Consider the following 12707-nt stretch of genomic DNA (forward strand, 5'->3'; position numbering starts at 1 on the left):
TTGCTATATCAACCCTTCAGACCACTCTGGTCTTCTGGTTCTGCTCTGCATCCCCAGAACCAGAACCAAACATGGAGACTCAGCATTCAGCTTCCATGCACCACAAATCTGGAACAAAATGTCCAGAAAAGTGCAAAACACCTGAAACACTGAGTTCCTTTAAATCAAATCAACAAAACGTAATGTTGTTACTGGTTTCTCAATTAGCGATTACACTGTTTTTTTTGTGTGTGGGTTTTTATGAAACAAAACAATTTGAACCACCTTGGTGCTGAAACGTGCTATACAAATAAAAGTAATTAATTAATTTTGATTACTTTCGTCATTTACATGCTACTATTCCTTTTTAATAATTTTGGCTCACTTGTGCATGTATTATATGTCAACACCTCAAACTAACCCCATGTTGTGTGATATCACAAAAAAACCAAATGAAATTGGCAAAGATATTGGGAAGGGAATCACACACACACACACACACACACACACACACACACACACACACACACACACACACACACACACACAAGTACGTGTTTTGGTTTGAAATGTGTGTATAAATCCCAGAACAAATGGTTAATTTTCAATTCTGTCCTACAATCACTTGTGAGCAAGACACCAACATATTTAAACCATCTTAACTCAAGTCATACAGTTTAAATACAGAGGAAATATGTGGAAACTTTTTGGAAGAAAAAACAACCCAAAACTCCAGAAATAATGTTGGTAATACTAATAGATCTAAAACAGGAAGAAAGTGTCGGTGTCAAAAAAATTTGTCTTTTTGTTAATGTACAGAAATATCTGGTTTCAGCGGTATATGATTGTACTCTTTGTATTGACCGTAAATAGAATAAACTTAAAAGGTTTTTGCAATTCGAGCTGGTTTTGTCCACTGTGCTCAAATAATAAAAGAACCTAAAATGAACTTTGAGCAGACTTCCCATAAAAGCATCTCACACAGTATTATCAGTGCGTCACTACATGTCAGTTAGACACAGTCCCTTTAAAAACAACACAGACTTAAATACAAAGCGTCAACTGACCTGGTAGTTCTTTATTCTACTCTTACCTCATATAAATAAAGCCCCCTGCTCTGCTGCCATTTTTTTCACTTCAATGCCCTTTGATGAAAAATCTCGGCTACCTACACTTCCTGCTGTGCCGTGTCAGATTTGGAGGTTAGAGTAAGAATCAGCAACGCCTCAGCTTATGTTCACATCGACTGAGGTCAACTCCTCTGCGGAGTTGTTCCTGTCTCTCTTCTCATCCCGCTGCTGTACAGTCTGTGTTCAGAGTCTGAGCATGTGACAGGGGTTTCCATTCATAAAAGGTGTGTTTTGTAGGATTAAAAACCAAGGCGAGAGGTTAAAGGTCGGGGAATCGGCTTGGGTCTTCTTTGTAGTCAGTGGGAATGGTAAAAATGGATTCATCGAACTCGTCGTAGCGAAACTCCTGAAACGTGACCGTGGCTGTAATAGTAGGAAAGACGGGGATGTCTGCAAGAAACCACAAAGACACAAGTCACTGAGTGAAATGGAAATATTTCCCCAAACCGCAGCGATCTGGTCCACAGTGAGTGTCTGCTTACCGAGTTTGACAGGAAAGCCAGGAGGGAGCTTCATCTGAACAAACTCCCTGAGTTTATTAAAGTGCTTGAAGGGTGCAATCACCTCCAGGACATTCAGTAACCTGAAGGAGGGCGAAAGCAATCATCGTCACAGATTTGGCTTTATCAACAAGAACGAATAAGCAGCGCAGATTAGACCTTCACATGCACTGCAGATCAACATGAATGTCATCAAATTTTTAGGTTTTAAGTTATTCGATTGGTAGCTATGAACAAGACCCTGGCATGCCTTAGACTGAATATTTGGCTCTTAATGACAGACTGAGCTCATTTAAAGTGGTTTGCTTTTGAGAACCATAAACAACATTCAGTATACACAAGTCGAGGGCCATAAGTCATTCCAAACCCAGTTCTGATGTTTGTTTGGGATCATTGTCCTGTTTAAGCATCCAAATTTGTCTTTGCTTTAAATGGCCAGTTGAGGACATAAAGGGAAGTTGCTTAGAGGAAGATTTTATTCTTCATTGTCCCACCCACCAGTAAAAGAGACACTTAGCATGACTCTATAAACTTCTCAGCATCACTGGAGAAGTCAAATTTTCATCACAAATCTATTTAATGACTGACTAGAGGGCATCTAAAAATAAACACTCACGACTCAATGCCCAGAGGGAAGTCTTGACTCATGGCTATCGTGGCTTTGAAGTTTTTCTTGCTCTCTTTACAGACCAGCTCCCGTCCTAAATGAGGTGCTCTGTGGAGAGAGATGCAGCACACAAGACGACATCTCAAAACATGCCATCATGCACCAGTTAAAAATTCTCTATATACTGATCATGTAGACTTCTCTTTCACAAAGCAAGTTTTAGGCACTTACCTTCCATTGTCTGCAGTGATGTATTCCTCCCAGGAAATAGTGTTGGGTAAAGGGGGGGTTAAAGACTGCCTTCTCGTCGGCTAAAAGAAACAAAGGGAAGGGTGAACTTAAAAATCATCGGCATGGAAACAGCCCCCAAAAAATAATCAAGGAAGTAAAATTTTATTTAAACATATCTATTTTCCTAAAATGGAAAGGAAAGGAATAGTTATTTGCAAATATTTACAGTTAGGATGTACAATATTAAGAAGTCATGTTATGAAGATACTGTTGCATATTGCAATTATGATAAGTCCACATTAACATATCACAACACTATGTGACCTTTTAGTGTATTATCCACTTTTTTCATTGAACATATTACTGGAATGCAAGGCAAGAATTTATGATTAAGAAAAAGTATATTTAAGCAGTCCTTTGCAATATTAATATTACCACAAAGCTGTTTTTATTAGGCACTTCTAATGACATTAACATTGAGTTCAGGTTTGCACTCTGGGGGGGTCTATAATTATCAAGAATTATTTTTAACGCAAGCCTGTGATGTGGTCCAATAATTGGCTTCATAGCTTTTGTTCAGACAATGGGAAAATTGTTAATGTTATTTCATAATCATGCAGTCACGCAGGTAAAAAGATCTGGAGTTAAATACGTCACAAGATCAGTTCCTTCCTGAGGAAACAAGCCTTTGAAATCCGTATCTCAGGTTCTGAGTGTGGACTGATTATGTAACATAATTACCCAATAGGTAGGCTGTGGTTCACCTTTATACATATTGTCAGTTTACTGGTAATCTGATTGCTCCATTGAGCCTGGTTTGCGTACGGAGACCCTGCTAGGACTTTAAACCTAAAACAATGCAGTCCCCCAGGTTCATGGGGATACCTAAAAACATTTTCAACACAGTATGGTCGTCTCCAGAGATCCTCCAAAAAATGTCAACAATCGGATTTTAGTTTGTAGTTATTTAAATATTTGACTTATACGATCTGCTAAGAAGGCTTCTCTTAAATTAGTTCCCCCAATTAAAGAGAATCCTCCTAAATTGTGGGAACTTCTTGTTCACAATTAAACAACTCACAAAAGTTTTCGTCAGGGAGCCTCTGTCCTCTCTGATAATGTGTACAGAGAGACACACCCCAAATGAGCTGCAGATGTAAATGAAGTGAATGATTCTTCATCAAAGTGTTGATTCAGGACAAGCTGAACATAAATGAATATCACACTGTTCCGATTTTTATTCTAGCCCTTTAAACCAGTTAGGATTGCTCATTTGATCAAGGTGCTCTTATTATATCGCCAGGTAATTCTCTTTGTGGTGGCTCTGAACCTATGGAAGAGTCTTTCCATGAAGATGTTAACTTTTTTTTTTTAACTGGAATGTATTTAATGTTTTTGTTTGCATATGTGAATGCTTGTGAGTATTCTGTAATACTTTTACTCATGCTGCATTTCATTTTGGTTTTATCTTGAATTTTATCCAAAGCTCTTTGTGACAAATGTTTTGAAAAGTGCTAGATTATTAATGTTTTTCCATTAAATTGTAAAAATCATGCATCACTTTTCTCTCACATCACAATTATGAACTACTATGTATTGGTCGACAACATAAAATCAACAGAGAATTTATAGATGTTTGTGATTATTTGATGAACGGGATGGGGAGCAGAGTGATTACAGGCACTATAGGTGCACCATTCAACTGTAGTGAAGGGACCTTGAAAATGTGAGATGGTTTAAAACGTATTGCTGCGGCAGGTAGGTAGATCAAAGCTCTTCCTCTGATTAATTTTATCCCCCAAAAGGAAACTCTTCCTACCACCAAAGCAGCGTGAAAAGGAAGTCATAAAAAGCATGCAGGAATTTTCTTTTCAAGCTAAATCATCTTTCCCGAAGAGAGGAATCTCTGTTCAGCCTTCTCTAATAAGTGTTCTTCAGTTTCAGTTTATTTTAGGATTGGACAGCTTGTGCTGACTGTCCCTGAACCGGATCTGGGACAAGTGCCATCCCGTTAATCCTAAAATTGACATTCTCCCGGAATTAACTCCTTCTTGCCGATGTTCATGTATGAAAATGTTTCACTGTTACTCCATTTGACCCATCTCCTTCAAGCAGTGGTAAAGCAACAAGGGGAGATGACAGGTCATCTTAATGTCCCAAGAGAAAGTTGAACAACTTGCGAAAAAGAACCAAGAAAAGCAACCTCAGATTTACAGATGTGTTTTTCCCGCATGTCACTGTGTGCCAGTCCAAGCATGTTGTTGTGATGAGAACAGAGAACACAAAAGCTGGTCAGAACCGAATCTACTGGTGTGCCAGTCCCCCTGGCCTCTGACTTTTTCCCTTTGTTTTTATGTTGTTTTTAAACAGATCCCTCATGTCATCAATACTGTCACGCTTAATTTGAAGGTCTTACACAATTGCTTGAGCCCACATGTTCTCTCACGCAACTGTTAACACACCAGTTGAAGCCCTATTCGCTGAAATCAAAGGTGAACTATTCCTAAAGCGGAGCTAAGATCCACCGTCACCCTGACTTTTCGCGTTCATAGCCCTGTAAATGGACTCGATGACAACAGAGGGCAATGTGAAGAAACAAAGCCTACCACAGAACAAAAGAGAGAGTGCACAAGGACAAAAAAAAAACAAAAAAACAAAAAAGAACAAGAGATCAGTTAAAAGGCATCCAGTGGGTGTTGAGAGGCTTTGTCTTTCCCATGTGACCAGTTCACTGTTGAGTTCAGACAACAGCTTGCTAAGCAAACTGGAACATACGACAGTGAGAGGGAGGGGATGCCATGAGGGGAGGTGTAGTTTTAATTTTTTCACCACAAGGTGGCAGAAGTGAGTCTAAAATGCAGACCGGGTGGCTGACAAACAGGACATCAAAGAATCATCTGCCCCAAACGCAGGCAGGAATTTTTCAATAAGTCATGCAGAATTTCTAAACAAAGTCCATCAGGAAATCCATGCTGTTTCCACAGGCTTTATCCTCAAATGCAAATAGCAGTGAGATATTGTGACTTTTATTTAGTCTGAGAGACTCAGGTCCTACCCCAAGGGTCCAGCAGGACAATACAGTGTCAAGACTGGACTGATGGTTACGCTGCAGGTACAAGTAAACAGGATTTATATTTATGTGTAATAACGTCAGATATTCAAAGATCAATAGGCAACTTGAGGTTGAGCGCCTTGCCCAAGCAACACTGAAATGTGGCGGGGGGACGAAGTTACAACCCCGACCTTTCCATCCAATTACAGACTACTTTTTCAGTGAACCACACACTTCACGTTGCTACCAGAAACATTTCATATTCATGTAGTAGAGACAAAATGTAACAAAGATTAAGGGATAATAGATGGTTATGGTCTTTCCAATAAACAACGAAAGATCCAAACAACATGAAGTGTCACCTCAAAGTTCTGCTCAATGAGGTTTCCTCCTTTGCTCAGACTCTCCATAATAGCTTTATTCCTCAAGATGTCCTCCTCACTCAGATGCTCTCGTCTTTTTCTGGACTCCAGCACCAGGCCGTTCACAGAATAGAAATCTGCCAAGAAGTTTCCCACGCGCTCCTGGAGAGAGAAGAAACAGATCAGTCTGCCTCCTCTATCACCAATTTCCTCTCCAAACAGAAGTTAAAAGAACAAAAGATTAGGAAGACAGAATGCAATACCCCCTATCTCATTCACCGCCTCTGTTCCTCCTGCCCCATCTCTGTTGTTTTAGACCTCAAGACCATCACCTGTGGTCCTCTCTTATTTATTTACTCTATTTCATGCTGGTTTTCACAAATATAGCAGGAAAATGAGTATTTGGGTCAGAATGGCACAAAGTAATCACATTGTAAAAGCAAATAGCTTAAGGTCATGAGAAAAAAGTATGACACACTGTGAAAGCCTGTGTCTTTCTAACGTATAAGGACTTAGAATTATTGGACAAAAAGGCTGACAATACTGAGAGAGTTAAGTAGTGTGACTAAACAAATACAACTGAAGAAAAGATAATAAAATATTCATTACAATGAAGTTAAGTAATGCAATTTCTGGTGAAAAATAAATTAGGACACCCCTTTTAAAAGCGCTAACACCACATCCAATTGTATCACATCATGTGACATGATTAGAACCTCTTTATTCGGCCAGAATGAAGAAGGTTTATCCAGTTTAAACTTCAGACATTTAGACTGGTTGATGAGAGACTAAACACCATGCTGAGATAGAAAGGTCTGTCTGTGGTCTTCAGAAAGATGATGTAAACATCTCTTTAAATGTGGAGAAGGATTTAAGGAGGCCACAAAAATAAATGAAATCATTCCACTGTTAGGGGAAATAACACTAAAAACAAACTACCTACATGTCTGGCTGTCCAGATAAATAAAGATAGAAGCTAAAACAAATCCCCTAACACAGTGGTTCCCAAACTTTTTCTCTTGGGCCCCCCCAGTGGTTTCCAAACATTTTCTGGGCGCCCCCTATGGATTACAAATAGCTGTTTGCTTGAACGAAGTTTGTGGGTGGGGGGAGGATTCTTAGAGACTCCCTGTCTCCAACAGCGGAGGGGGAGGTGGGGTGAATCGACATTTTTGAGGGCAAAATGAATGTACATAGCTGGACATAGACAACAACATTGGTAGCCTACAGGCTACTTGTTAAACTTAAGGTGCTGTATTGATATTAGCTAGTTATCTTTTAGCTAACTTTACCTGCATCCAACAGCTTTACTCAACTCAGTCGGTTAGTTTGGGGCATCTTTGCGTTTTGCTGCCATGATTCTAACACACCTGCGTAGCTCTGCACAACAGCAGCAGGTCTCCTTCACTGCCGCACAGGTGTAAACCCAGCACGAGTGTCGTAGCGCTCATGTTGTGTTTAAAGGCAGCTCAGAAAAACAGGCTACCACATGTTAACAACGGATTAAACAGCTTTAACTGCTAATAAAAGTGACAGAGGACACAGATATGAGAAGTGCAGAAGCCCCTACTGTATTAAATTGACATAGGAATAACAGAGAGTTGGCCATTCTAAGGTAAAAACCCAGCACATATAGCGTTCATGTTTTTTTGTTTTTTTTTTCATCCAGACGGCTTCCCGCACCCCCCCTGCAATGGCATGACGACCCCCTAGGGGGCGCGCCCCACAGTTTGGGAACCTCTACCCTAACATATCTTTGTGGAGACCTACAGCAAGGTCTTACTATACTGTTGATGTGAAATTACATGCCTGTACAATCACATAGAGACTCCAATAGTTTGACTTTCATGGGAAATGTGCCAGGAGAAAACCTCTGAAACAGTGAAGGCAATACAAAAGTTTGCTAGAGAGACCAAAGACAAAGATCAGGCCTCTGGAACAACAGTCTTTTGTGAGATGAGTTTAAAATGGAACAATGGACACCTGAACATACGATATGTTTGGCATGAATGCAACAAAGCATTTCAAAAAATGAACCTCAAACTAATTGTGAAGCATGGAGGTGGAAGTGTCATGGTTCAGGGATATTTTGCTGCAGCTAGACCTGGTTAGCTCACCATCAAGAACTCTATTATGTATGAGATGTTGCTTAAGGAAAATGTAAGACCATTTGTAGATCTTTATGAACTTGAGAACATCCTATTAAAAGGTGAGTCTGTGTTAAAATTAAAAACCCTCATAATAACCAACACCAACCGTCTTGTCCTCTCTGAAAAGCCATCCAGTCTGCGCCCTGGAGAAAGTGATGGACTTGGTGGAAAGTGTGGCGGAGTAAACGTCACTGCTCATCAAAATGTCCACCTCCTCTTCTGTCTCCATCTCCGACTCCTATGAAGACAGAACAGAGGGACATTAATACCTACAGCTGAACCCAGGAGATTACATACAGCGAATATTGAGACAAATACAGCTGAACTCGTAGGCAACTTGTCTTGTTTTAGGTCAGATAGAATGACCAAAATGATGTATATTTGCTAAATGCCACAATAATGAGAGAAAGAATATGTCTGAGATTTATTAATGAATGTCTTCAAATCAGAAATATACATGCATAATTATTACCATTTCTTTAAACAACGAGGAAAAAGCTCAGATGATGATGTCATGAATTTGGAAACTTCTGATAGGCTAATTCAGAGATTTGAGTTAACTGGAGACACGCCTGTGGAGGAATATTAAGACCACCCCTCAAACACACTGCTTTCTGGTTTGACACAATGAGAAGGTGTCGCGTTCATCCGTTCAAACAATAAAACTCAAGCATAACAATAATAGGAATGTCCAATCATCTTACCGGTCACTGAGTTCTGCCAGTTCTGTTAGGAAGAATGGACCAGAGCTCCAGTAAACTATTGTAAGAAGCTTAAGGAAGGAACTCTTAAAGATTTGACTCAAGTCATACAGTTCAACAGCAATGCTACCAAAAATAAATCTGACCTATTCATTTTCTCTTTATTGTGGCAATAAACAGGTTATTCAGAATCCTGGTGATTCTAAATGACTTAAAATAAGAGACGTTTGTTCTGACTAGAATAACAAAGAAAAGTTAATTGATTTCAGTAATTCAATTCAAAAGATAAAATTCATACTGCATTATACCTTTTTTTTTCCAGATGTTTCTTTCTGTTAATTGTAATGATAATGGCTAACAGTTTATGAAAACACAAACTGAATATTATACAAGTCCAATAAAATACATTTAGATTTTTACTGAAAAGTATCTCCACATATTTGCACTCAGTGCTTGGTTGGTGATCCTTTTTCATGAATACTTTCAGAGTGGCACTGAGGTGATCAACCTGCAGCACTCCTGAGGTGTTCAGCAAGCCCACATCTCTTTAATAACAGCCTTCAGCTCATCTGCATTGTAAGCTCCTGTGTCTGGTTTCATCTTCCTATAGAAAATGTGTCATAGATCTTCAGAGAGGTTGAAAACCAGCCAGTTTGCTTGTAATTCAAGCATAGTGTAATTATAGGAGGTACTGATTCAGTGGAATAACACGAGAAGAAGAAATGGCTCCTGAGATCATCATAAACTGTGGAAACACTGGACCTTGAGCAACTTGAATGCTGTGCGTCTTCACACTTCCTCTAGATTTTGGGACATTAATTTCCACATAAAACACAAAATTTACTTAAATATTAAACATGACTTTTGGTCACTAAGAAAAGGTTAAATTGTTTTTCCTCCTCAGCCCAGGTATAATGCTTCTGATACTGTTTCTTATTAAGGAGATGCTTAACACAGGGGTTGTAACCTTTGTAGCCCATGTCCTTATGTGTGTGTTCAGTAGCTCTTGAAGCTCTGATTCCCATCAACCTGTCCTTCATGAATGTAACCCATTTGAGTCTTGAATATGCTTTGTTTCACAATCCTCTCACGGATATCCTTGTTTCTTGGGTACATTTTTAACCAAAATTTTTCTTCCACTGAATTTTCCAGTAATATACTTGGATACAGTTCTCTGTGAACAACAAGCGTCTTTGGCAATTGCCTTTTGAGGTTTACACTTCTCATAGAGGTGCATTTTGTGTCTTTAGTAAGTAGTAATAATCAAAATTAACAGAATTGAATGCTAGGAATGCATATGTCTATGTGTAATGAACTTGTATAGAGAGTGAGAGCAAGAATTTGAATTGAATGATAAATAAATGTACTTCTTAATGGGATTCTAATCCATTGAGATACACCGCTGCGTTTTTGCCAAACGCAGCTCATTTGTGTTCGTTATAAAGAACATGGCAGGTTTGGTGACCACCAGCTCTCACTCACCTCATGGTGTATCCGCTGGTAGACCTTTTGTTCATTGTCCAGAACAACAAATGACTCAGAGGGAATAGCATTGCCGTTGAAGATGAAACTGAGGTCTCCCCGCTGGCATTTCATATCAGTAAAGTCTATCAGGGTTGTATCCAACCTATAACCACAAATTACATTTAAAGAGACAAAGAAATAAGGTTTATTTAAAAGAGTGGGGGGGTGGGATGTTAAAATAAATTGCAACATGACAACCAAGGAACTCACTTGCAAAACTTATTGACCTAATAAAACCAGTAGAAAGTACAGTGTTAATACTATGAGGTGTGAGAATGTTTCATATTTGCTCTCAGGCTTCAGTGGTTCTGGATGCTAATCACTGCCATGGGAAATCAAAAATGAACTTCAGACCCCTTATGTGTGTGCTTGTTTGTCTGTGTGTGCTGTCAAAGTCTGCAGCTTTCAACCAAAGCACGACAGCAAAGAGAATAACTGATCTGCATGTGAACACCAGACAGTACAGTGGAGGATGCCATGAGTAGGTATGAAAAGTGTGACATGCTGTAGCAGCAGAATGCAAATTAACTTGGTGTGACAGTTCCCCCCCCACACCGCTCTCCTCTCAGTCTCTCTTTTCCCTTTCTAAATCCCCAGAATAATGAGAGGGCATTTTGAATACCAAATTAGACAGCCAGGAGCAGTTTCAGTTGATAATGAGAAGCTCCACATCAAGGTTAGCTCTTATAGGAAAAGCACCCTGACAGAAAAAACTCAAATTCATACTTCAAATAGGTTTAGGTGATAGGTTATGGCACTAAAATGTAGAGGCTCATGTTTATATTCTAGAGAAAGGAGGAGCTCTTATTTTCATAACCTTACAAGAAGCTAATAAGAGTGTAACTACATGTCACAGATACACAAGCTTTGCCCCAACAGCTTTAGGTTTTTGCCCAAAAGCCAATGAAGTGATATGGATTCCCACCGAAGAGTCTTTACTGTGACTGTGTCAGCGTGTGTCAGTTTGACGACTTTTTGCTGGCAGTTTTAGTGAGTGAGCTAAGAAGCACAGTAACTCCATCTACAAGGCTTCGACTCAAACAGAAAGACAGAAGTTACAGATCTAGACTCGGAGGCTGTGCCATTCGCTTTTCTCCCAGGCAGGCTATGATTTCACACTCTAGTTCACAAAACTGAGTTGACGAGCACAAATAGGAAGCAGAGGGGGGAATTGAAAAGAGCAGTTGTTGAGAGCAGTACAGAGAAGTTCTAAAGTTAATTTCAGTACACTCATTTTACTGAAAAAACTTTTCTCAAGTGCATTTTTTTTTTATAAGATTCACCTGATGTTGATGCCATGCTTGTAAATCTTACACGCATCTGATGGGAGGATTCTGGACAGCAAAGGCACTGCAACATGAAGAGACACAGAGAGCACATGTGAAACATCTCAACTACATCCCAATTTAGAAAGATTGCGAATAATTAACATTATTACATTAATTTTAAAGTTACAAAAGCGTGTAGATGTGCAGCTAGTGTTATCTACAGGGGCAATAACATGCACTTCTACAGCTTAGTACTTTCACGTTAACAGTTAAAGAAAAACTGCAAATGCGTGTAAAGTGAAAAGTAGAAAAAAAATTGCTGTGGCCGTCAAAAAGGGAGAAATACGTTTTCTGTAAAGTTCACATCCATGGACGTGATAAAAACTAAATTCAGCTTCTAAAATGCATGGATATTTGCTCTTTTCCACTTTTTCAATTATTTACAGAATTACAAACATGCCCAGGGGTGATGTTTACCCCAGAGTAAACAAAGATTGAGCATTTACCCTTGGCTTACTCTGGCCAATAATTATTCTTTGGCCAGAGAAAGCATTTTTCTTACTTTGTCTGACTTTCATTAAAAGATCCAACATTAATAATACTTGAAATTACAATAACAGCTGTCTTATCCTGGAAAACTACTTTAAAGAGGACGTGTCTTCCAGCTGGAAGAGCAGTGTTCCAGTGGTCATTCTCCAAACAGCACTGGAACGAAGTCACTGAGCTGATAAACCAACTGATTCCTTAACACGCTTCACATCAGTCTGACTCAACTGTTAGATCTGGCTACCTCTTAACTGAATCTGGGAGGGTCATTTACAAAATGAAATTAAACTGTTGCTCTGTTTCGACATGCTGCAACCACAAACCTCAGTGTATTTTTAGAGTTTTGTGTGATAAATCAACACAAAGTAGCACTTAATGGTGAAGTGGAGGGACAATGGCCCATTTTTTTTTTTTTACAAATAAAAATCTGAAAAGTGTGGTGTGTTTTTGTATTTACCCAACGTGATTCTATTCTTTGTGGAACTACTTTTCCTCTAGAAGCACAGCTGCTGCTGCTTTGGGGTACATCCTTCAGTTTTACACACACAGAGAGTTTTTGCTTTGGAACAGCAGAACTGTTGTTTAACTTACCCCAACTCTGGAAGTCCCAGTGAAGCTCCAGGTAAAAGTCTCCCAGCTGGTAATAAAGACTCGGTA

The 12707-nt window shown here is 39.3% G+C and overlaps 1 protein-coding gene across 4 annotated transcripts in view; it reads right to left on the minus strand.

Moving 5' to 3' along the window:
- Nucleotides 1-1037: 1037 nt before the first annotated feature.
- Nucleotides 1038-12707, minus strand: part of LOC103130663 (ankyrin repeat domain-containing protein 13C) — a 30362-nt gene continuing 18692 nt past the window's right edge. For 3 of the 4 annotated variants that reach the window (XM_016665637.1, XM_016665642.1, XM_007542127.2), the window contains 9 exons: nucleotides 12642-12687; nucleotides 11520-11586; nucleotides 10195-10339; nucleotides 8118-8249; nucleotides 5862-6023; nucleotides 2448-2527; nucleotides 2226-2324; nucleotides 1592-1692; nucleotides 1038-1499 (listed from right to left, as the gene is read on the minus strand). In XM_016665637.1, the coding sequence (XP_016521123.1) occupies nucleotides 1369-1499; nucleotides 1592-1692; nucleotides 2226-2324; nucleotides 2448-2527; nucleotides 5862-6023; nucleotides 8118-8249; nucleotides 10195-10339; nucleotides 11520-11586; nucleotides 12642-12687 (963 nt within the window). In that variant the 3' untranslated portion in view covers nucleotides 1038-1368. The remainder of the gene's footprint in view (nucleotides 1500-1591; nucleotides 1693-2225; nucleotides 2325-2447; nucleotides 2528-5861; nucleotides 6024-8117; nucleotides 8250-10194; nucleotides 10340-11519; nucleotides 11587-12641; nucleotides 12688-12707) is intronic. The other variant, XM_007542118.2, reaches the window with a different exon arrangement.

Source organism: Poecilia formosa, unplaced genomic scaffold, assembly GCF_000485575.1.
Source record: "Poecilia formosa unplaced genomic scaffold, Poecilia_formosa-5.1.2 Scaffold10, whole genome shotgun sequence".
Lineage (NCBI taxonomy): Eukaryota > Metazoa > Chordata > Actinopteri > Cyprinodontiformes > Poeciliidae > Poecilia > Poecilia formosa.